The sequence below is a fragment of the Ambystoma mexicanum genome, chromosome 1q, assembly GCF_040938575.1.
Source record: "Ambystoma mexicanum isolate Mex_15411 chromosome 1q, UKY_AmexF1_1, whole genome shotgun sequence".
In the NCBI taxonomy this organism is placed as follows: domain Eukaryota; kingdom Metazoa; phylum Chordata; class Amphibia; order Caudata; family Ambystomatidae; genus Ambystoma; species Ambystoma mexicanum.
Window position 1 is genome coordinate 1396590411 of NC_090922.1, and position 26413 is coordinate 1396616823.

The window sequence follows — 26413 nt, forward strand, 5'->3', positions numbered from 1 at the left end:
TACGATCACTAATATTGTTGCATGGCTAGCAAGGGTGACTTTTGTATCACAATCGTACATTTACCGGCCCCGGTAGCTGCAGAGCTTCCCCTACATAATGAACTCAACTTGAGGGAAACTAACTAAAAGCTGATCATCACTAGAATTGTTAATGCTCAGAAAAGCGCACATTTCCTATGTAGGCTCCAGTGTACCGAGAAAATATGTAGGCCTGTAGAGGACTATAGTATTTGCATAATTAAAATGAAAACCTCTTTACCAGGCATGTGTTGTGCGCAACATCCTTTGGGAATACTTTAATCCAATGATGTATACATTTGAAAAATGTGCAGTACTCACCTAAACCAGATTGGTATCAAATGATGTACTACTACCTGGCTTGACTGCTCTTTCTACCTGGCTTGACTGCTCTTTGAGGTGTGGCCATTAAATGTTTGGAACCTGTGGTATTGCATTGCTGTCTGAGACATGAGCATAAGATCAATGCAATCCTGAAATTCCATGTTTCTAGGAGCTGTAAAGACTGGTTGTTGGGTATATGCGTACCTATGTGTTTGCGTTCTTCCGGTCTGCTGCCTGCACCCTGCAATTGTAAGTTCTCTCGATTGTTGAGGTAAAATGTCAAAGGACATCCAACGTATTGGTTGTATATAACAATCCACATCAGAGACCGGGTTCTGGAAGAAAACCGGTAGATATGGACTGGTGTAAAAGGAATTCAGAACCCACCTTAGGAAGGAAAGGGTGAGTGCGAAGCACAACCTTATCCTTGTGGAAAGTTACAAAGGGATTATAGATAGAGCTTGAAGCCCACTTATTCGTCTCTCAGATGTTACTGCACTTGAAAAGGCCACCTTCCAAGAAAGGTACTTGAGCTTGTATTGGCAAGAGGTTCAAAAGGTTTATGACAAGGTGGTGAGGACCACATCCAGATCCCATTTGGGATGAGGGGCCCGAACCAGCGGAAAAAGATGAAAGGCCTGCAAAATGTCTCTTGATGCCTGGGTTAGCCAGTGAAAAATAGCAACTGTCCCTGGGCAGATAAGCCACGATGGCAGATAAATATGTCCTGCATGATAAGACATGGCTGTCAGAGGCTGCAAGGTCACATACAAAAGACAAGTCAATAGAAGCCTGTCTGGGATCAAGCAGTTTAGCTATACACCAATGACAAAAATCGGAGCCACTTGCTCCTGTATTGAGCTCTCGTATAGTGCTTACGTGCCGCTTGAATTATACACGTTATCCTCCAAGAGGTTGAACTAGTGATTGGAACTTGGGCGCCAGTGCACTAAGCTGAAGGACTGTGGGACGGGGTGTCACAACTGGTGATCACTCTGGTGAAGGATGGGAATCTACAGCAACCTGATCGGGAGCCCAACAACAGGTGCTGCTGTTCTGAAAACCAGAACCTGGCTGGCCACTAAGGAGCTATGAGGTGGAGAGTGCAGTTGGCGGCACTCCCGAGTTAGGACATAGGGTATAAATAGCCCCGTCCACGCGGCTTCTTCAGATTTTAACCTCCAAAGTAGAGGAAACTCGAACCAGGTTTGCCTACAGGGGCAGTCGGCGGGCACATGTGAATCCATGAAAGATACCAACGCTGGAGAAATGGAGTTACAGGTAAGAAACTACTCCCTTCTCCAGCATTGGATGTTTCATGGATTCACATGCTGTGAATAGATTACATAGACAAAGTGCAAAAATAAACACCCCAAAGCTGCAGGGCTTACCTTATTGGAACAGGCGTTGCAGGACCACACGTCCCACCTGTACATCACCATGCTGCTGCCCCAGACAGTAATGCCGGGTGAAGTTATGCAGCACTGCCCAAGAGACCGCCTGGCAAAGGAATTGTACAATCGGAACAAAAAAAGTTCTGACCGTACATAAAGTCAGAAAAATGCTATCAAAGGTTCGAACCCTTGGTGGTAGCATGCATTGAAGTAAAAAAAATAAAAAAAAACAAAAAAAAAAACGACTTCAGGGGCATCCCCCGCAACACCCCGCTCACTATACTATACAGTATAGTATAGTGAGTGGGGGTTGGAGGAGACAACCCTGCTGCACACCCAACAAAATAGGGGCTGCAGTGGAGTCCCCCACAACACCCCGCTGACTATACTTTAAAAGTATAGTGAGCGAGAGACACCCCGGCAGCCCCCATAAAAACAAAATATATATTTTTTTAAATGAACGACCCTGCGGCACTGGTTCCCGATCACGGAAGTGAAAGGGGACTGGTGCCGCAGGGAGACAGCCTGAAGAAAAGGTAAGTTGGGTATGGGTGTGGATGAGGGTTGTGTCGTGGGTGTGTGGGAGTGTGGGTAATGTAGTGATTTGCAATGTTTGTACGCATGGGAAATGTACGCATACAAACTTCTCAGTCACCGACTTTTCCGTGACGGAAGGATCACGCAGATCCCTGGCGAATGCCCACCAGCGGAATCCCTGACCATAGCGCCGCTGACGAAGCCGTGGACCTCCTAGAGTGAGCCTTGGGATTCCCTCCTCAAAGGCTTCCCAGCTTTAGAGTGGCACAACGAAATAGGACACCCAACGTGATAGCCCTTATTTGGAGATAGCCTGTCCCTTGTTGGATGGACCATAAGCCACAAACAGCTGTTAGACTTCCTGAAGTCTTGAGATCGATTCAAATAATGCCCTCTTAACGTCCGGAGAATGCAGAGCCCGTTCTGCTGGCGTGGAAGCTGAAGCAAAAAAACGAAAGCAAATAGGACAGTTTGTGAAATGCCATTGGCACTTTGGGGATAAAGTGCGGGTTAGTAGCCAGAACAACCTGGTCCTTCAGGAATCTCAAGTATGAAGGGTCGACGACCAATGCCTGCAACTACGATATCCGCCTGGCTGAAGTAATTGCCACCAGAAAAAAAGCCACCTTCCATGACAAACTTCAAAGGAGCCGTCGACATCGGCTTAAAAGGGAGTTTCATCAGCACCGAAAGTACCACATTAAGGCTCCATACGGGCGCAAACTTCATTAGGAGGAAAAGTTCAAAACAACCCATTCAAAAAGTGGTTCACTAAGTGGTCACTAACAGAGGAGCTGCATGACGTCTCGAGAAAACCTGGATATCGCAGCCAAATTTGCTTAAGTGGAGGACAATGCCAGCCCCCTTCCGCCAAATGCAACAAGTACGGGAGAACCTGCTCCAGGGAAATGGGGTCACCCCCAGGCTGGCCCTTACACCACATGCAAAACCTTTTCCATTTACATCCGTATGAGATATTTGTGGATATTGCTGCCTCCATGATTCATGGACAGTGACCGGGAAATACCTAACTGGCTGAACTCTGAGTAGTCAGGAGCCAAGCCGTCAGGCTGAGATCCAGATTTGTGATGCCACACTCTGCCCTCGTCCTGAGACAGGAGATCCGGAACTGGCCCCAACCGAATCAGCTCTGCCATTGACAAAGGCAAGAGGTCTGAGAACCAGAATCACAGCATGGGTATCCCCGAATCCACTGGAGGGTCTGCCGAATGAGTGGAAACAGAGGAAATGCATATGCAAACCGGCCCGTCCATGGGAACGAGAACATCCCCAGAGACTCTGGAAGCGACCTTCTGCTGGCGAACTCCCGGCACTGCTTGGTTTTCCACGGTTGCAAAAAGATCCAACGGGGATACCCCCCCATTTCCAGAAGACCATAGACACCTGTTGCTCCTTCAGCTTTCACTCATGCAGCTGGCTGGCATCCCTGTTGAGCGCTTCTGCCTGCACATTCAGGTGAGCCAGTGCCCAATGCCAAACGTCCTGCACCTCCTTCAACAGGACCCTGGAATGTGTGCTCCTGTTTCCATAGATAAAACTTCGTGGTGGTATTGTCTGTCAGCACCCTCACCACCGAAGCGTGGCAGAAACGACTTGAGGGCACAGTGTACTGCTCTCAACTCGAGCACATTGATGTGGAAGAAAGATTCCTCCTGAGACCACAGGCCCTGCACCTGCGAATCGCCAAGATGACCGTCTCCCCCCCCCCCCCCCCCCATGTCCAAGAAGCACCCGGCTCAATCGCAAATTTGAACTCCGGCTTCAGCAACGGCATGCCCCGTACCAGATTGGCTGTGCATGTCCACCAATGAAGAGCATCCACCAGACTGCTGTGGACCACCAACTTGTCTGAATAGGTCCTGCGACTGTGCCCACCAGTCCGCAAAGAACTCTTGCACCGGCCTCATGAAGAAACAATTTGGCAGCAGCGGAATACACTAAACCATGGCTCCCAGCAGTGACATGTAGCCTCTGACCGGCACCCTTGTGCCAACCTTCTACTTGCCTGCCCTGTGCAGCAACCTCGACACTCGCTGGAGGGATTCACCAAATTGTGCTGGGTCAGAAAATCCACCCCCAGAAACACCAACTCCTTGGACGGCGTCAAGGATTTTTCAAAGTTGATGGAGAATACCAGTCGTTGCAAAAGCTGCATGATATCTCGGAGACAGTCTTGCGCCCTCCCCGAGCCCATCATCAACCAGTCATCCAGGTAGGGGTATACATGGTGACCTTTCCGTTGGAGGAACGCAGCCTCTGGTGCCAAACACTTAAGTGAACGTCCTGGGAGACTACCAGTTTTGGGTCCTCCCGTTTGGCTTGAAGTAGTGGTTGTCGCAGACTACAAACTGCAGAACCTTGCGGTGCGCATGGGAATGAGAAAATATGCATCCTGTAGATCCAACGACGCCAGAAATTAGTCCGGCTTTACTTACCGGATGACCACCTGAAGAGTGAGCACCTTGAACTTCAGGTGTTGCAGAGTTTTGTTCAATGTCCTAAGATTGAGAATGGGCCGCCACTTGCTGTTGGGCTTAGTCACCACAAAGTAGCTGGACTAAACCCCCTGGCCCCGCTCTGCCGCTGGCACTGGTTCTATAGCCTTCTCCAGCATAAGAACCACATCCTGCCGCAGGATTTGGAGATGCGGCGGTAAAACATACCCGGTGGAATGGAACTGGGGACACTCCAATGAATGGTCTAGACGCACCATGTCCAACCCCTAACGAACCAATGTTATTTTCCTCCACTCGTCCACGTGCAGAGCCATCCTGCCCCCCAGTAGATTGTCCTAAAGGCCGTCATTGTTGCAGTTTAGCTTGCCTCCCTTTAGAGGCTGAAAACCCCTTTTCCGTTGAGCCTGGAAGTCACGACTCTTGTGCGCTGCCTGGGCCGACCGTAGATACCCCTGCAAGGAATAACTTGATCGACTGTAACCCCTCGGTCCCTGGTGGAAGCAAACCGGGCATTATCTGAAGCACCCCGTAATGGGCAAAAGGAGCAAAAAACAAAAACTGTAAGGAACCTACTGTTTCCGTGTCCTCCATCGCTTTCAGGGCTTCACCAAACAAGTGCTCCCCTTCACAGGGCATGTCGATGACTTTGTAATGTACTTCCGGCCTAAAGTCAGTGCATTTTAGCCAGGCCGGTCGTTAAAGCACCACCCCATTGTTAATCTGCTTAAACCCAGACTCCGCCGGGTCCATTGCGATATTTATGCTGTGGTTGGAGGCCTCTTCACCCTCACGCACCAACAGCATGAAGTCCTTGCAGTGCTGCTCCGGCAGATTTCCAGAATAGGAGCCAGCATATGCCACATTTCACGATCATACTGGGCCATGATCGCCAAAGAATTTGCAGCCTTAACTGTCGTTGCCCCAACAGTCAAAACCTTCCTGAAGGCATCCTGCTCCTGGCCTCACTGTCCGGAGGATTAACACTTGTGCAGACTCCTGGCCACCGACGACACCACTGACAGGCGTGGGCCGTGACACCAAGCATGTTGGGGGGTAGACTCTGGGGCCTTAAACTTCTCAAGCCGACATTTGAAACCCGGCTCTGAAAATGGATGGCGCATCGTGCGCAGGCCCTCCTGCCACACATGGGCCAAGAATAGGCATTGAAAGGGCAGCCTTCCTTTTCTTGCCCATAGGATCGAACAGGAAGCAATCCTTCCGCTCTTCTGGTGACAATCCAAACTCCACACGCCTTAGAGATCAGGGCGTGGAACGCCCCAATATCTGGTGGGGATGGCTGCGCCAGACTCAAGCTGTTCAACCTCCCTGTCCGTATACCACACATCCTCCTCGTCGGAAAAGACGAAACAGTAAGTGTCCCGCACTCTGGCAGCTCGCTGTTAAGGATTCCAATCAGGCGACGCACACCTTGGTCTCGGCCCAGTATGCAACGTGCGATTGAAATGCTTAGGTTTTATGTTAGATTCATTATTGAGATGGTACACCACTCATATCACACCCCCTTTTCAAATACCCTAGGTCACAATGGACCATGAACCAGGCTGGTTGATAAAATCATTTACTTATTTTAAAATTCAAAAGAAATCATACCATTTTTTTTATATAGAGCAGCAATCACCAATGGGGTGATAAGTACAATCGGAATCTAAGCAATGCACTTAGTTTAACCTTCTAGTGACAACTACAAAACACCAGGGAATAGGAGCACTTTTGATTTTAGTTTGAGTTCGAATTTCCCCCTGCAATGTTCCCTTAACCCACAAATCTATTCTAAGTGGCAACACTGAGCTGTACCGGCAAACCAGCCCACTTTCCTGTTGCAGTCAGCGGCTATCCCTTGAAATTCATCAGATGGGCAGAGTTGGTGTCAAACAAAAATCTGCACTTTAAGCCAGGACTCTCCATCTATACTGGTGAACCTAGGAGCAATTTGCCTTGGGGAACCTGCTGATCTAGAAATCCTGGCAGAGTATGAGACTGATCATTAAACTAACCACTTGCATATCGGTCCCAAAGAAACCAACCTCAATGCTGTAAAGCAAAGGCTGACATTTTAGCCTGCCTAAAATTAAGCTCCGCTCTGGATTAATGAAAGCTCTGCGAAATAAAAACCTGGTATTCAAATCAAAAGGGAGCCTATTCGGGGCAAGTGGGCAGTCCTGCATTCAGCCTTTTTGGTAAGACTACTTGCTATTTTGGAAACTGGTGAAAGTGATTTGAAGGGTGCACAGCCATTACTCTACCACAATCAGAAGAGGGTGGTCACATTTTGCAAGCCTTTACCAAAACCCAGCTTCGGGCCCCCCAAATAGATCTCAGCGGGTGGTTGTGATGGCGACCATCGAAGAGGTGGCAGTAGCCCTGAACTCCCTAAACTGTGGGAAAGCGGCAGGCCCAGACCTTGTCCAGATTTGATCTATTGAAACACTAGGTTATCTGGGCCCCTGTTCTCACCAGGTTATTCAACGCAATTCTTGCCAGCGGGGTGGTCCTGGCATCCTGGAGAAAGTCTGATCATCCAGATCTACAAAAAGGGTTGTAAACATGGCTGCAATCTGCTTCGGGCGGGTGGCGAATGACAGAAGCAGCAGGTAATCAGGAATGACAAATCGAAAACAATTAAAATTCGACCTTCTCTCCCCAAACAAGAGAAGCATGGATTTTAAACCCTGGGAATACTAAAAATGACTTGAAAATGGATGAATAAAACAATGAATGCGTCTAAAATTCTTCCAACAAAAAAATTCTTTACTGGAGCAACACTGGAAAGATACTAGCAATCACCAGCAATGGATAGAGCAAAAGCATACAATTCGAAATTGAATGGAAGATTTAAAACAATTCCCGCCTGAATCTACCAAAACAGTTTTTATTTTGGAAGTGAAATGAGGTCTCGAGCGGGTAAATTGAGTGAGTTATGCAAGATCTAGCACAGTGCGTTTTGAAAAAGGGAATAGAAATAAATGTTAGTTTCTCTACACTGGAGCATTCAGGCTAGGCTACCAGATTGAGACACAGCAAGCTCCAGGGTTGACTTGCGAATTCAACCCTAGCACCTCTGCGCCTGCCCTGGCGGAGCCCGTCCAATCGCTTGAAAGAGTAATAAGGGCTTAGGATTTCAGAAGACAAAATTATTAAAGATATTGGCGCTAGCACAAGAAATCAGTTTTTAGTGTCGATTTTGGACAGTCAACGGTTCTGGTCACCACACGGATCTGGTCTAACAGGACAACCAGACGAAATCAGCAGGATAGGATCAGCTGGGCAGGTACTGGATACCAAAGAATAGTTGTACTGGACTGGCAATTCTGGATACTATAGGTCATCAGGGCATCAGGATAGCAGTAGCATGCAGTGAGTGGCGGCAAACCAAGCTGGATTAGGATGCCAAAAGTACCAGTTTCTCCTAGTTACTGGGAGATTAGTGGGTTTTAATATTGTAGGGTAGGCCTTGCTGGAGCAGGATCAGCCCCTAAACTACTTGGATTGGGCAGGGGAGCTAGTCTGCGCCTCGCTCTCAGTTGGTTGGACTTCCGTTAGGCAGAATCCTGTGCAGTGCCCGTAGGGACCACTACACATAAGACTACAAGTGGTAATACAAATTCACCTTTGGTACAAGCATGTACACTGTTAAAGTGGTAGCAGTAGCGGAGCAGCCAGACCTCAAGAGCAAATGAGCAGTAGTAGAAATTACACAAAGGACCACAATTACTGTGACTCGAGCAAACACTGACTCAAGGTTTTTGGTTGAAAAATAAAATTACATTTATTTCCAAACCATCTGTTTGCAAAACACCACTTCTAAATTAAAGACCACACATAAAAACACACTACATAACCAATTCTCTTTGTGCAGAACAACTCAAGGTAAGTAGCTTATGATTTGACGGACCAGTGTTGTGAAACAAAAGACGTTACCGGGAATACATATGCGACCACTTTGACAGCAGACAGAAATTTTACTGGGGTAAAAACACACTTAGCACCCGAGTAAACAAAAGAGAGTTGGGGGCAATAATCATAGGCAATACTTTTGTCAAGGCAGACAGAATCAGAGAACACATGCTGATCGGAAAATAAAAGTCAATAGGCCTGCGCCAGTGTCAAGTGGAACCGGGTTCCTGTTGTCGAGGATCACACAGACAGTTCAAGATTCAACGTTGCCAGGAGTACTTGGATATTGTCAACAGAGGAAGCAAAAGTTCTAGGAGGGAAGGAAGACAAGGGCAAGCCTTGGATGAGGAGACAAGTGTTCACCCTAGTTCTTCGAAGCTGGACACAGTACCTTATTCTTTGAAGAAGCTGGTGCCACGGCAGTTCCTGGTAGTTTCCCGCAGACTCACAGTTCCTGGAGCTTCAGTCGTGGGGACAAGCGCATCTGGAGTGAGCTGCATTACCCAGGGATGAGGCCAGCAGCAGTGAATAAAAGGTGTACTCCTTTAAAACAAGAGGCTCTTCAGATGGCTATCTGGACCACTACAGCAGGGTGCAGCGATTTCGACCACAAAGAGGATCTTCTGGCTGTGGAAGATGAGATGTTGACCCCACCAGGCTCAAGGGAAGACTCCGGACTGGATCTTCTATGGTCGTTGAAGGATAGATAGCTCAGGACTGCAGCAGGGCTTCAACAGGACACTCTAGTTGCAGCAGCCATCTTCTCCGCCTCTCTTCGTTTCCTTGTAGTTACAGTGGCGACTGACTTCCAGCCCAAGAGTCCTGCCTTTTATGCGAAAATCCCCCATTCACACAGCCTGGCTGTCAATCACGCATAAGGGGGGGGTGGGGTTGTCCGGCCCGGACAACCACCTCAGCCAATTATGGAAAAGTGCGACTTGGGTTTCCTAGGATACCCTGTGCAGGGGTTACTACACCCCTCCCTCACATACAGCCCACCTAGACACCCAGGTGCCAAGAGGAGGGCTTCTTTGCAGAAGCCCGCCAAAAGACGGTGAACAATGAAGGCAGAACTGGTTTGCTGCGCAAAGTAAAACAAGAAGGACTTTAACAAAAAGAAATGGCGAATAAACCAGACCGGAGCCAAAAGTATTTGATCAAGCAGGTTTATGTTCGAGGCTAATATGATAGCCTGGAGCAACGTTTATACAGTATTATCGCAGTAGAAAAGTTAGGGTAGATACCACTGCCACCAGCCAAGTCTAAATGTTAAGAGCAAAACAAAGCTCAGAGAGGCACAGACAAAAAGGGATAGGAATTAACCCTTTCCAGTACTCCATGTAAGATGCGGTGTACTGGGTCTGTAGTTTTAAATGACTACATAAAGTAAATGGCAACTTTACCTGTTTCTGGGGGACAGTAGTCAGCCCCAGAAAAATGGAGTCAGTGGGAAGTCTCAAAGACAACCCTGTGTCACTGCACTGAAGGTGCAGTGTAACACCAAAAGTGGGGCTCATGAAGTGGTGTGCTCCAGAGCCCAAGATCACACAAACAGTACAAACGCATGGCAAAACACATGCAAAAGTGGGAAAAAGACTCACACGCTTACCAAGTGGAAAAAATAAACTCCAGAAATCCAGCAAAGCTGCTGGGGGACTCACTAGGTGAGGGAAATTAGCCATAGAATGAGAATTCTCCCTAACAACTTCTAAGGGAATGATGTTAGATTTATGATGTGAGGTTTACAATGTCCAAACAATCCCACATTTACTTTACTTGAAATCCGATTTTGCCAAAAACACACATTTCTTTACTCTCGGCAAATTATACACAGGTTACATATTATGTGCATCACATTTCAGTCCCATCCTAGGTCTGTGCGACCTTGTTTCGCCTTTGATATATTTTGGTAATTTTACACATTAAAGATTTGGCCTAAAATTCTACAATTTTATACACAATTGCAAATTGTCCCCAGGGATGCATGTACCAAATTTTATGTTTGCCACATTAATACTTGCCTTGGAATCCTGTCATATTTCGTAACTTCTGTTCCCCATTCGCCAATGAAGTTTTAAAAGAGCCCCCAAAATTAGATTTCAAACTGCAAATTTTAAAATTTCTGCAAATTCTTGATACAGAAATAAAATCAGTTTCTTTATAACAGTCTCTGGCTCCAAAAGGCAGTCCCTTTGTTATTAGATCCTGTTTTTTTCTTCACCCAACTGCAAGCAGCTGCCATTTCCTTCCAGGCAAGATAGGTTTCCAGTCTTAATTGAAGGTTTTATTGCCCCTTCACACTGGACAGGTGAGTGTCCCAGGACTGCCATTGTCCCAGCCTGGAACTTAGACGAATGTCTGACGAGCTTGTGAACTTTCATTGTCTTGTCCCATACAAAGTTTTTCAAGCTGGTACTTCGCACCTACGGGTCCTGGATTTATGGTGCATCTCTCTTCCTTGGAGGAGTTTCATGGTGGCCAACTGGAAGAACAGGTTTTTCTGAGAGCTTGCAACTTCAGCATATTTTTACACCTTTTAATTTTACTTTGGGTCTTGCATTAAACAAACCTATTACAGAAGATATCCTGTGTGTATTATCACCACTAATGTAATTCATTACATTGCTAAGTAAACAGGCTTTCATTAATAATTTAGTTTTAAACAGGCAATTTTTTTCTCTTCAGTCATCACAGCCCGTTTTTCCACATGTGTTAAAAACTGCTAGCTTTTTTCTTTAATTCGGTTTGCAGCTCCTCAGATTGCCACGGTCTTTGCAGCTGTAGTCATTTTCCTTGCAGCAGGACTCATAAGTATAGATACTTACATCCTTGACCTGGCTCAGAGTAAAAATTCTTTGAACTGCTGCGCCTGGATACATTTTGGCAAGAAATAAACGCGTGTTACCCTGCGAGTGAAAAGAAAGTTGCTTGTCTATTTCTTTCAAATCTACTTTGACCGGACCCGTCATTCAGGAATTATGCACGGCTCCTGAGGCACCATGAATTATCCTGGGCCTTGCAGGCCGGTCCCATCACAGTTGTTTCAGAATGCACAGATGGGAATAGCAGAACAACATTTTGAAAGGGTGGGAAAAAAAAAAAAGGTTTCCTTTTCAAGGGGAATGTTTGGCTTTTGCAGCAATGCAGTGCTGCCGGTTCACTTCATTCCATACATTTGTCTCAGAACACTGACATGCTTTCAGTGTGTCCTTGTTCCACCTTGCCTGAAGTGTACTAGGCAGGATGGTGCAGCCATCTTCTGTTGCTGCCAAAATGCAGTTTTGAAGTCCTGGTGCGCACAGGAGCCAGCAAATCTGCAGCTTAGTGATGTGAGGCAATGCTATCGAGTGTGTCAATATATCCCACATCGCCTTCTTCTGGATAGGATGGAGGCCCTCCCTCACTGGCAATGGCACTAGCAACCGTGCTGGAGGAGACTTCTCAGAGGTACACCAGGAACCTCGAGCACAGGCTGGACAACGACCTATGATGGTCCCCGGAAGGCGAGCGATTCGATGACTATTCCTTCGGCTTGGACAAGCCCTTCTCCTGCACCGGTGACTTCTCAGGCCTACTACCAGACCCCAGGGAATGGTCCGACTGACCATGCTTGGATAAAGAAGTACACTTCGACAGCTACTTACTTGAAGATTTACTGCTCTTCCCCACCTCCAACGCTGGCAAAGCCGGTCGATTTTTTTTTGCTGGAGGCTCGGCCGACACCACAGGGCGATGTTCTGCAGACTTCACCGCCTGCTCCATGGACAGACTCCGGACCAACCCCACCTCCGAAGCCGGGTACGTGCCCTCATTGAGCCAACAAATAATCTGCCGATTGCGGTCCTTAAGAGTCTTCTGCGAGAACCGATGACAAATCTCGCAGGCATCTGCCTCTACTGCCTTTACACCCCCTGGCCGCCACCCCCCCCCCCCCCCCCCATCACTTGGCAAGCCACATGGCCGTCTCCTTCATACACCTTCAGACCACAAGTAGCACAGGGCTGAAAAAGATTTCTTTTGAGCCCCTGAAGGCATTGAGGTATTGAGTACCAAAACACACGTGAAAACACGAAGTGATCCCAACAGTTTCAAGACTGTTGAAATCTGAAGGGAAGCCGCGGGGGCAGGGCTATTTATACCCTACATCCTATTGGTAGGGACTAAATCACACAAAAAGGACATTGATAGGACACTAAAGTGTCAAACAATTCCATATGAAAACGCTAGGTTAAAGTGACTGAGGTTCCCCAGCCTGACGGGGAATATTCACAGCATGTGAATCTGTGAAAGATCCAATGCTGGAGAATTTTTTTTTTAAAAAACTGCATCCATGGCAATATTAGATGCCCATAAATCAGTTAATTCACGTGACCAATAATTCGAAGAGTGCCTAGTCATTAGAAACCAAAAGATAGCACACCTGCCATACTCCCTATATTTACACAGACAAGAGATGAGGCAACATTCTAATTCGTTAAGATTTCACAATGATTTGGGGCTGAAGAAATTAATATTTTTCTTATGGTTTCACCCAGTGTGCCAAAAAAGATTTTGAAGTGGGAGTATTTTGCGCCTTATTTTTTTAAAGTTTGGAGTAAAATACTTTTGAAGTGTAAAGCAGGTTTGTTTTTTGTAGCCAACATTTATTCACATTTAGGCAGTATTTATGAACATTAAAAGATGAATTTGCACCTCTTCAGATCATGCAATAATAGTGGCCCAACATACTGCTGATACACCTATGCATGGAGCAGTGTGGGTGAGGGAGAGTGGGGAGGGGTGCACAGGCTTTCAGGTATCAGTTTCGCATTGTTCTGTAGAGTATTTCAGCTCGTTAGGTCGTGTATTGCCTGGTTTTAAAGAGTAACAGTGGTTGAAATACCTTTATCTGTAGGGCTAGTTCTGCCATTAAGAGCCACCATGCCATTAAGAGCCACCATGCCATTAAGAGCCACCCTGCCATTAAGAGCCACCCTGCCATTAAGAGCCACCATGGCATTTAGCTAGGCAAACCTTCCAAGTTTCCCTGTACTGATCAAGTTTAGTGTGGTACAGAGTTCTGCATAGCACCCGGAGACATCCTTGCTGCTCTTCCTTCTGTGGCCAGGATAAGTGGATACATCAAAGCACAGAGGGTGAGAGACATCCGTGATCAACTTGCAATTGCTTTCAGATTGTTCATTAACTGCCCATAAACACCAAGGATGTTGGACTGTTTTTAACCCTTTTAATACAATGGGTCCTTCAGGGGTAGGTATATAACACACACACACACACACACACACACACGTCATGGAGGATAGCAGAGGCAACGAGCTGGTCTTGGAAGCAAGACCGCACAGAGCAACAGGTTTGACATCCGGATCCGCGCTTGCCATACCAGAGTTTTGCTTCTATTAAGCACGTTATAAAAAAACAATTAAATGAGAATAAAAATAAAGAATTGGTTCTTATATACTGCGGCGGTTGTACCACATGAATATTCCTGTCCAATAGTAAACTTGTCAGGTGCTCATGGGTACTAGAGCCTATTGCAATAAATGCAGTGTCAACTCTCCAGAGCAATGTGTTGGTTCGGGCTACTCCACCGCAAACCCTGCTACAACCCCATGTGGCCATTAAGACAACCTTTTGGGTGGATGTTAAACTCCTGTATACAGGGTTGGAGTGAAATCATGACAGACGTCTATGGTAAACAGATTGATGCCAATGACTCATCTTGGTCCAATGATTACATCTTCCTGGAAAGGTTTCCTTAATTGGTCCCTTGGATGCTATGTGCAATTGGTAAACTGTTTAAGGGGAGGGGCATGACGTCTGGGACTGGAATACACACTTTTTGGAAGATTGCTTTACTAGTTGGTTAAAGTCTGTGGTTGAGTTCTGAGCAATGTTTGATAGGCCCTTATGCTCTAGACACTATGCTGGCTGGAGTTGGTCAGCTTGGATTGATACTCTACAAACACTAGAATGAACACTGATGCAGTATGCCATGGTCCGGAAACTATTGCCTTGCATCACATTAAGCTGAGAACACAATTGCCTTCTTGCTACCCATCCAGTGATCAGATTTCACAAAGTGGTTTACATTTAATGCTAGGTGGACAAAGGTAGACTGAATCAGTAGTGGGGTTCTGGGCAAGAAGTAAAGCGAAGAGCCAATGATTGTCTCAGATCTTGCATTTTGACTTCGAGTTGAAAGAAGTTGGTCATGTGTTGCACTGGGATCAGCAAAATCGAGCCATTGGTATAGGGAAGAGCGAGGGTGGAGCTCAGCTAGCATCCAGGGGGAGTTACTGTCAATAGCGCCAAGACCATGATGGTCTTGACACAGTTGCAGAATTTTATAAGATATGGTTGCAACATCGAAAGCAGGATGTGGTGGGAGATAAAGTGTTAAACCACAGCAGGTGGCGCGAATGGCATGCCATCCTATGCTCTAATTAAAGTGCAGTTTTTACCCCGAGCACAGCGTGCAATTAAGAACTACAAGGTGAGGCACTAGTTAAGTTGAGAACTGGCTACTTAGTATAATGGGGAAAATAGATTGATGAACCAGTGTATGTGTTGGACACTTTACATTTTACGTTGGCTGAATGCCACCAAGCTTTTGTAAAATTGGGTGCATCAGCAAGACATGGTCACATATACATGGGGCCCTCGACTCCTGTTTTTAGTTGACTGTCCTAGCACAAGCAATGCAAGGATGCACTTTCCTTCGGTCGATTTCAATGGGAGAAAAAGAAATAGCCCTGCAAGAGAAGTGCACATTATTCCATAACCCTACTTGCAGACAGGACTAAAACATATGTTTGAGTAGGGCAGTAAGTTTTTTTTTCTTCTAATGATCAAATCTACAATTAAGAACAATGTACTCTAACGCATCCAACTTCCACATAAATGAAAATAATCCATGTATTGATGCACTCCCTAAAGTGACCAGATACTCGGTGTATGTGTGGGGTACATTTAAAGCCCAAAACAAAACTCCCCACAACCAAAAACCGCATTTCAACATTTCACCTAAAAATGGTGGTGTTGTGTTCTGCTTGGCACATGTGTGGCGAGCTTTGAACACTGCCGCCCCAGAGAATGGCTGCATTTGTTTTTGCAGCAAAGCCAGTACAAGAAAATAACCCTCATTCAAGACGCCATTGCCATTTATTCCTCCTTTCATTTTAAACACCATAAGGTTTTGCTCCATTAATCACAGCCTTCCTGTGTAGTTCATCTGATTGCCATGAAGTGACGCAAGACCTTCCAGAACAGCATGGTCATCTCCGATAAAGCACACCCAGAGTAATAATTCTGTTTTCAGTCAACACGACTTGGAATGCCTTTTGAAATAGACCAGCACACTCAAATTACTGCAAAGGAAAGCAATAGCATGGATCTCTTGTCTCATGTCAATTACAAAGAAACTGCAGTATCTCTTCGTGTCCATGAATCTACAGTCTAATGTAAAAGCCCTCCAGAAGGTTAATCAAAATGAAACACTGCGGCAGAAACCGCATTTGTGAACTTAAGAAAAAATGAACCCACGTGTAAAACAGTGCTTTTATAAATCAGGAGAATGTCGCCTGAAAGTGAAATACATTTACAGCCTGTGCTCACACAGAAATGGGATTGAATATGTGGGGGATGGGGGTTTTGCTCTAAAATGCACATTATATTTATTCCCAAAAAGACTTTCTGTTGAAAGAAAGGAAGGAAAAAAACTTTGTGAAACTAGCAGAACAGGTTTTGGCCCAGGCAGTTACTTCAAGGATGCCCTGCCTCCCCATGGAAAAGAATTACATGCACAAGTGAACCAGCCCTGATGGGCACATGAAAGGTGTGGAAGTTCACGGTTTAGTCAGACTGGCCGGCATCCCTACATAAATGAACAAAGGATCTAAGGGGAACTAGTATTTTACCAAGAGGTGCGATTTCATTCTACACCCATTCCCAGCCCCAACTGCATGGCTTCAAAGGGCGTCATGGAAACCCTTTGTTCACGTTGACCCAGGGGGAAGACTGTTTGTGGGGGGGCAGGACCACCCACAAAGTGGCTAATGCAGCCCATTTAATTTATACGAACTGTGGTACATGAAGACATTTGTTTCAGCACCCTAAATAAGCAATAATTTGATATTATGCCAGTATTTCATGTGACTAACCAGCAAATTGAGAACCAGTACATGTTTCTAGCACCCGGGGGAGAAGGAATGGCAGGAAAAATGCATTTCAGGGTGAATCATAAATGGCACGGACATGAAAATTGGTGAAAAGATGCGAGATTCATGGACGTGTAGCTATTTGCAGAATTTTAAACATTATGCTTTTCAGAAAATGACAAAATTGTGCGACTGCAACATAGTTGGCGATCGGACTGTCAAATTCACTGAAATATGGAATCTGCAGATCTGGTTTTTGTGATGGTGACTAGTAGAAACTTGTGCTCCGTAATTCATTTTGGTCAAAAAAGGCTTTGTGAAACAAAGAAAGGTCGTAAAGGCACGCATAAAATGTCAGTTCCCCTGAACCAACCAACAAGGGGGGGGGGGAGGGGGGGAGGAGGGAACATCAGTAGCCTGGGCTATACTGGGATAGGAGTAACTCCAGAGTACTTATTCTCTCCTCCCCCACCCCCTCCAGATTGTAAAATTCTGTGATGCCATTCTGGCTATTTAAGGGGGAGACCGGGAAACACAAGGGATATTCAAAACCAGATCTAGAGGCAGCCGATTCCATCCAATCAGAACAACCTATCCAGATCCAGCCATATACAAGCATCCAAGGAAAGGCAGCCGATCCCCTTTTAGGAGAGCCCAGTGACCAGACCTTGCTCAGCGGACCCATCCTGCTGTCCAGTAACCAGACCTTGCCAAGATTAACCCATCCAGGAGAGCCCAGCTTTCCCAATGACCAGATCTCTTGACCCCCCCCACTGTCCCAGTGACCAGATATTTGCTGGCTGTCCAAATTCCCAAACTCAAGGTCACCTTGTAAGTATCATATCACCCAGTACCAAAAAACTGCACATCCCGCTATTTTACCATTGCACCCTATTAAAATCCCATCCAACAATCAAATTGTCAGTATCTGTTCACCTTTCCTTAGAAGAATCTGTGTTAGTCCATTTGTTAGCGTATTTTTTGAATTTCTCCAGTTATCTAAGTCCTTAGTACCATTTTGATTTCCCTAAGGAGGTACGCAATGCAAGCTGGTTAAAAATAACCCCCTTGCACGGAGTGTCCTTCGATATAGCCATTACAACATAGCCTCAGTAAAACTAGTCACTGTGCAACAAAAAAAAGATTTGCCCGTTAAATTCTGATTTGCATTTTTCGCAAGAAAACCCCCATTCATCCCATTAAGAGTAATCCCTTTCCCTCAGAATCCTGTCTGTTATGTGCCTTTGTTTCTCATCCCAAACATTTTTAAAGCCTGTGTAATTAAGAATTGCAATTCTGCCGCGTGTTTTCTTGTGCATTGGTTTCCTCCCAAAATTGATTCTCACCCGTGTTCAGTGCCCTGCTCAGTAGTCTAAGCTTCCCGGTCTCTTAAGTGCAGCCACACTAATTTGTCCTAGCTATCCTACCGCAATTGTAAACTGAGATACAAGTATCCAGTAAACAGAGTATGCAATTTAGCTCCTTTTGAAGGTTTTCAATTTCGTTTCTGGCCTCCCATCTTGGGTTGGTGGGCTGAATTTTAAATCTAATTTCTCCCTCTTCTTTCTGACTCCTTGACTCTGCTTTCCATCCACAGATAATTTAGTTAACCGGTGTTGGGTGGAAGTGTTGAAGGGGAGTGCTTAACCTGTGTGCTGTTATTTTGAAGTGTGATTTTGTTTCCGTTTCCATTAAAGGAATATGTAGATTATGTCAGGAGTGTGAAGTAACTATAGTGGGATTTTTGCATTTGTAGTGCCACATAGTGGCGGATGCTGCACTAATTTTGATTTGAGTTCCATTGGATTCTAAAAAATATTTAATTGTTACACACCGGCCTGGTTCATTGTCCATTGCGACACAGGGTATTTGTTAAGTGGGTGTGAGATGGGTTGGGTGCCTTCTCAAAGTAGAACCCGAGTATCAAAGATAAAAGGCGTTTATTGTGCGCCACATTCATGGTCAGTGGAAAGAGTCTCTGGATTGAGTGTGCCGTGTTCTAAAACCGTTGCACATGCTTGAATGTTGGCAGCGCTGCCTCCGGAGCTTATGCACCTTCCTCACAGAACAATGACAAAAAAAAAGGCTGCCTGCATACATGCACAGGTTCGAATTTGCGGGATGCCATTTAGATACTGCCTTTAGTATAGTAAAAGCCAGGTCGGCTTGCTACTAGCTCACCTCGACACAAATGGTGCCATATAAACATATCTTGGTGGCATACTTGTTTCATGTGTAAGGGATCATTCGGGCCCATCTGAAAGAAATGTAACACATAAGAGTTCATAACGGACAAAATGTTCTCGTTTCCTTTTCACATGAATTAGATTTGTAGTAAACTATGTAGTAGCTATTCAGATGTAGCTCATGCTTGCTAGATAATGCTCCTGCTCTTATCCATGTCCATCCCTGCAGAGCAAGAGTGCATTTTAAAACTATGAAATCACAACAAAAAAATTCGGCAGGCAAAGTGTTAAAGAATGTTCTTCATGTTGGAACGACAAAGCGTTTTTTTTCCTGAGGGGGGTCATTGTTTTCCCCATTAGATGGCACTTCTCGTTAGGCAGTACCTTTATGGCCGTGACTGCCAACACAAAATCTAGTATTGCTACTAGTACAGTGATGGGAATGTCTCTGCAGCACCCTACACTGATCAGCCGCGTATCCCATGTCCTTCCATCAAACAAACAGGCCCTCCTCCCAGGGGCATGGAAATGTGGGTTGGGGGGAGCTACATTTGAGGCATTTGGTAAACTATTAAATAAATGTCCAGCAGATAAACATTTTGAAAACTCAATCGGCGAAAAAACAGACTAAAATGCTGGCATGCTGCATTGGAAGCACACCAACACATTCAGACGAAGTGTGGAAATTACTTCCAGACGGAATTGGGGCCTATAATTCTTCAAAGGCGATTGACAGCCACAGAGAAAGCCACTACCACCTTCCTGCTTTCTACCAGTGATTATAGCAGTGATTATAGCAATATCATTTCTTTCAGCCTAGACTTCGTAAGGAATCACCCACCCAAATTCTTCGATCAGATTCCTTGCAGTCGATTGATAGGGAGGAGGGGACATTTTTGGAGGGGGAAATGGGGGTAAGCGAGAGCATGCAATTGCATTGTAAGAGGTACTGAACATGCAGGGAGGACACAAAATTCCAGCAAGGATAGAAATCGAGTTAAGGCAGCATCTATTGCCAAAGTCCGGTAATTTAAGCATCTGCAGAATCGAGTGACAACAGGGATTACTTTACTATTTTACTGATGTTGAGGATTTATTTTATATTAAACTGACAGTTTTTCCATTAGTTATTACGGTTTTTCTAATGAAAAAGTAGATTCAGGGGACTAAGGTCAGTTAACATTTAAAACTCAGAAAACATTGAAAGCATCACAAAACAAAATGGAAAAAGACCCATGAAGTGCTCCGTTTACCTGGCAAACTCTGCAGACTTCCCCTCGGTCCCAGCCGCAGTCTGTGCCGCAGTTCCCCACAAATGGAGGGTATCCACTAAGCATAATGTACAGAATGACACCAAGGCTCCATAGGTCACAACGCTTGTCATAGAAGGTGGCTTCATCTGTGAACACCTCGACAACCTCTGGGGCCATGTACTCCGCAGAGCCACACTGAAAGGAAGGAGTGCTGCGTAAGAATAGGCCAATGAGATCAGGCTTCTAATGCAGTACAAACTGAGTACTTTTAGTAGTAGGTTGGTACCTGCATACTCTGCACAATTTGACTTCACTAAATGTTCATTTGCTCTACAAAATAGCCAAATTAAGAAGGAAAAAAATGCATCCCATACATTTAGGTTTTTACAGTTTTCAAAGCCCACGAAATGACTCAAATGTTAAAATGAATGAAGAGTGGGTTGGGCTGATGCTCCAACTTGCATTAATCATTTCTTTAGAGGACTTGGTAGTTACCCAGATTCAGCACGTGAATGAACATCAAGACAGCAATCCCAAATAATTAATTGGCTCGAATTAGTTTGCTTCTTTATATTCTTTTATAAACACGTGTAATCCAGCAAACCAGTTTCTAAGCGGGAGACCGGGATTCAAACCTGCGTTGCTATGAATTGTCTTGCGCCCAAGACAAAACACGTTGCCCCTGCGCCATCCTTCCAGTTTGGACAAAAACACAAAGGACGACGATACAGATTTTTGGCATACAATGACTATATTTGGCCAGCGCCGTTAACTGGAGACTTGTTAAAATGAAAAACACCCATGCCAGACGTGCACCCGCTCATGCCTTCAATTCCAAGATGGCTACAGGCAAATTGCTGGTAAAAAAAAAGAAAAAGTGCCATCGTTGGAGAACCCGATAACCAGGAAGCAGGCTAAAAAGATGAATCTGGTATGTCCACAGGTCACACTAAATCATTGCAAAAGAAGGCTTCCTGTGCAACGACTTCAGCATATTTGCTTTAAGCAATGCTTACTCTACCCACATGGATAAACCAACCCAAACGCTGGTCTTTGCATTGTCCTATTGGAGGAGGTTTCAAATCTTAATCTGGAGGCAGCATAGTTAAAAAGTATGACCACCAAAACTGATTTGTGGTAGTAAACCCATCTGCACAGGACAGAAGACCTTCAGATGGCGTTTGCTTTATTAACAAACTTATATTTTAAAAATAAAGCCGCCTAAAATGATTGAAATGAGGAAGGCCTACCCGACAAGGGCATGGGAAATTAGTACCAACTTTGGCACTTACTGGATTTCTGCCTTGTGCTTAATGTCACGTTAAAAAGTGACCTCAGATTGCACAGATCGCCAAAAGGTTGGGAAATGTGGACGTAATTTAAAAGCCAGATTTTATAGAACCAATGTATACTGAGCTTTCTTTTGTCACTGTGCAACTCAAAGAAAACGTATCCAGTGAATTTCCATCAATCACATCTTGAGTAGGTCTTGTGCAATGCACAGGTTTTCCGGCCAAAGCCTCACCATGTGTAAAATCCTGAGCACCACCACCCCAAAATAAAAATCCACGTAATGTTATTTATTTTGGGGTGCTACTTTGAGCAGAGAAAACCAAGGTTTAAAGTGTTCCAAGAATAAACCATGCGAAGGCAGGCCCAGAATTAAAGAAATGTTGCTGTGAATACACCCATTAAATCAAAATGTATCAATTGGATTTCTTAATAGGTCTTTCCAATGTGTATAACACAAGTAAAGATGAGATCTTTACAGCAAATGTAGTATAACAGTTAATGTGAGATGTGTTCCATTATTCTGCTATGTTACTAATTCAGTTAAACTAGATTGTTTAAAAACAAGGAAAATAATGCATTTAGTTGTTTGGCTGTGTGATGACCATTGAAACTCTAGGTCGCCATTTATAAATATGAAATCCAAAAGTGCTGGAGTGAAAGAAAATAATCTAATTGCATTCTAAGTTTCTATTCTCATGTTCAGGCACACAAAGTGTACAGAGGCCTCCACTTTAGTTAGAACATGGTAGAAAATAATTGCATGTTATAGTTAGCCCTGAGGGATTCTAAGATTATCCAAGAAGCTCCCCAATTGCATTTAATGCAGGCTTTCAGTGTATGAACCCTTCTTTCAAAGTGAAGTTGCAGGCTTTACTTCAAACTCATGGGCCAAGTTCATTAGTCAGCAGAGGTCAGTGGCATTTAGATAGACCACAGCAAGGCATTCAATGTATTCGTCATTAGCCAAGGCATTTTACTTTTGAATGTGTGGAGACATAGAAAGGCATGACTTGGGCAGTGCATCCTCTGCCCTGTTTTTGGACTGCTCCAATTGCCCAAAGAAAACTCAATGCTTTCACCTGACCAAAATCATTAAATGGGCAAAAACGATATTACATCAGAAAGGTTTGATGTATCTAAGATACTGATATGTTGTAGATAATGCTCTATCAGAATCTTCAAATCGAATTATAGGTTGTCATTTTGGAAATGCCTTTATGGTGAAAATGTAAAAAAAGGGGCGAATTTAGAAACAAAAATACAAGTTGCTTCAATGTAGCAACGATGAATCCGAATTATTCAAACAAAATTAGCTTCCCTTCAGAAATAGCAGCAGCCCTATTTTTGGCCAGGTGGCTGGGAAACCACCTCTATCCTAAGAGTAGGGGTCAGGTAAAGCCCTTGGAGGAAGGCAAATGGAGGACAGGGCCAGACGGAGGTCTGGAGGATGGAATATTGGGTGAGAAAGACAAAGGAAACAAGCTAGATAACAGAAGGACTGATTTAGCAAGATGGTGTGTTCATTGAGGGAGGGAAGCCAGAGCAGCTGAGAGGGATGTTCAGTTGGCAATTAACTGGCCCCTGAATTGAGGATTTGCTGACAGGACACCCGCTTGACTGGGATATCCCAAAATCAGACGTTTCATCTTAAAAAGCTTAAAGGAAAACCCTATCCATTCCCCAAAATGTTCCACCTATGATAGGGTAAAGGTCTGGGAATTGAAAAGGACAAGGACTGCAAAAAAGGGGGGACCTTTAAAAAAGGGACCACCATAGTTGATAAATACATTGATTAAATAAATTAGGAAACTCGGGCAAACAAAGTGGTATTTGGTTTCTTTTAGGCCAATTGCACTTTAATGAAAATTTAAATTCAAAACTAAAAACCCTTTGTCTGCCATTTTTAGTGGAGAAGATGGGTAGTAGTTTAAACTGGGGCAGAGCCAAAGTGAGAAATAGAGCAAAGCTAGCACTACTTCCAGGGATGAGGATATGCAGTTAATGCCACCAGTGGAGGAAATAGTATAGATTGGATATATGCACGGTTAAATGCATGCTGAATTAATTATTTCTATTCATTAAGTGTGCAAAGTGCATATCCTCTGTATTTCAGAGGTCTGTCAATGCCTATGCAGAGTCAAGTGTAATGGAGGGGAGGAAGGCACAAGTTACGTAACTGTTCTCCAGCATGGGTCTGGCATGGATTCACATGCTCATGAATATTCCCCGTCAGGCTGGGAATCCTCGGTAAAGAGAAAAAAAAAGTTTCAATTCCAAACCATCTTTCTCCTAATCACTGGGCTCTGGCTCATACTGCCCCCCAGCCAATGACTGCCCTCACCCAAGCCCCCCCTCTGGCAGCCATCTTCAGATTTGGTAGCACAAAGTGACAGTAGGACCAAAAGAGCCAGAGGGGTAGGCAGGAGGGTTCACATGTGAATCCATGCTGGATAACAGTTACAGATAAGTAACTTGGTCCTTCTCCAGCATGGGGACGGACATGGATTCACATGCTCATGAATAAATACATATCAGTACACACATGCACAACGATGGGAGGTGGCAAGGCTCAATATAAGCAGATTACCTCCACAACAGGCTCACCTTCAAGCGAACAGGTTGCGCAGCACTGCTTGGCCGACTCTTGACTCCTCCCTGGAATCCTGGTCGACGCAATAGAACTTCATGAAGGTGTGCGTCGACCTCCACGTAGCTGCCCTGCAGATGTCCAGCAGGGGCACACCAGACAAGAACGCCGTAGTAGCAGCGGTCGCTCTGGTCGAATGGGCTCCAATAGCCATGCAACGGTCAGTTTGCCAACCAGTGACAGTGCATGATGCAGCCGGAGAGCCATCTGGAAATGGAAGCCTTGGAGGGGGGGGGGGGCCTTCCCTTGGTTCACAGGGCCAAAGTTCACAAACAGCTGTGATTCTACTGAAAACCCTTTGTGTGGTCCGCGTAGAACTTCAGTGCTCTAGCCACATCCAGCAAGTGCAAAGTCCTCTCACCCAGCAACGGGAAGAAAACGGGCAACACCAAGGGCTCTTTGAAATGGAGTCTGACGGCAACTTGAGCATGAAGGACGGGTGCGTCCTCAGCACTAAACTCGTCTGGTGGAATGTCAGGGACGGCGGCTTACAGGAGTGGGCCTGGATCTCTCCCACTTGTCGTGCAGAGGTGATGGCCACAAGAAACGCCATCTTCCACGATAGGAATTTCAGCGGCGCTGAATGCAAAGGCTCGAATGGCGGACCCATGAGCCTGGTCAGCACCTCACTGAGCTCCCACGCTGGAGCCGGAGCCTTCACCGGTGGGAACATGCAGAACAGTCTTTTCATGAGCTCTACCAGGCGGTGAGACCAGACGACCACCGCAGAGTTCTGGTGTAGTGGGAGATAGCTGCCAGATGAATTTTGATGGAGGCATGCGCCAGCCCCACCTTGGCCAGAGACAGCAAGTACGGCAGCACTTGGGGGGCTGTAATCAGTAGAGGGTACGGCACCAGAGAACCGCTTCCATTTAGATCCATAGCACTTGAGTCGAGGAAGCCCTACCCTACCTTGGCAAGCACCTCATAAGTCCGCTGGGATGTTGTAGCCTGCAAACTCTAGTGCTGCAGGAGCCAGGCCTGTCGGTTCAGAGATCCTGGGTCGTGATGCAGTATCGCGCCTCCTTCCCTGGTGAGAAGATCCACGTCCGTCGACAGCTTGACTGGAGGGGACACTGACATGTCCAGAAGGTCCAGGAACCATATCTGCCTCGGCCACGCTGGTGCCAGGATCATCCTGCAACGGGACCGTCTGAGTTGACTGATGAGTCGCAGGAGCAACGGTAACGGTGGGAATGCAAACAGGCCATGTATGCACCCCCATGCTCCCCGGCTGGGGAAAACCTGCTGGCGAACCTCCGGCACTTGGTGTTCGTTGCCAACAGATCGATCTGGGGGATTGCCCCCATCGTCGGAATAGGAGATCTATTTGATCTTACCGAAGCTCCCATTCGTGGCAGGAGCGCAGCTCCCTGCTGAGTGAGTCGGCAATGGTGTTATTTACTCCTGTTATTTACTCCCTCCCGCTTCCGGATGTAGAACATTGTGGTGGTGTTGGTGAAGACCCTTACCACTTTGCCCTTGAGGGACGGAAGGACCCGAGGGCCCAGAACACAGCCCAAAGCTCCAAGACGATGTGTAGTGACCTCTCCTCCGGGAGCGAAAGGCCTCTTGTGTGGAGATCTCCGGTGTGTGCCCCATCTCTCCAGGGAGGGGTCAGTCGTCACAGTCTGATGCGCTGCGGCCTGGAAGTCCAAGCCCGGCGCGGTGCACGCAGATGCCCCAGCACTGGATCGCTTAACGGACAGACCCGTTGAGGGAGATGTCTATGAAGCTTACCGCCACTTGTATCCACCGGGCGTAGAGGAACTCCTGCAGCGGCTGCATCCACAAACTGCAGTTGCACGAGGTAGATGCATGACATGCCAAGCAATGACTTGATGGACCTCACCCTGGCAACTTCTGTCGACAGCCGTTGTACCATGCCCAGGATGGCCTTTATCCTCTCCGATGGTGAAGCCAACTGCGTCACTGTTGAGCCTGGCTTCCAGGAACAGGGCTTCCTGCGATGGCACCAAGCAGGACTTCGTCTAGTTTATCGAGAAACCCAGTTCCGTGAGCAGGCAGACGGTCCAGACTGTGGTCGATGGAGATCCCTTGTCTTCGCTCGAATGAGCCAATCGTAGACGTGGATCCCCTGCAAGCGCAGCCGCGCCGCCATCGAAGCCAGGCACTTGGTGAAGACCCTTGGTGCAGACTTCAAACTGAATGGGCAGTGCCTTGAACTGTCCTTTGTGAATGGGGATGTGGCA

At 46.0% G+C, this 26413-nt stretch overlaps 1 protein-coding gene across 2 annotated transcripts in view; it reads right to left on the minus strand.

The window, feature by feature from the left end:
- MKNK1 (MAPK interacting serine/threonine kinase 1) overlaps positions 1-26413 on the minus strand; it is a 254248-nt gene that overhangs the window by 37972 nt on the left and 189863 nt on the right. For both annotated transcript variants that reach the window (XM_069642263.1, XM_069642264.1), the window contains one exon: positions 20261-20455. In XM_069642263.1, the coding sequence (XP_069498364.1) occupies positions 20261-20455 (195 nt within the window). The remainder of the gene's footprint in view (positions 1-20260; positions 20456-26413) is intronic.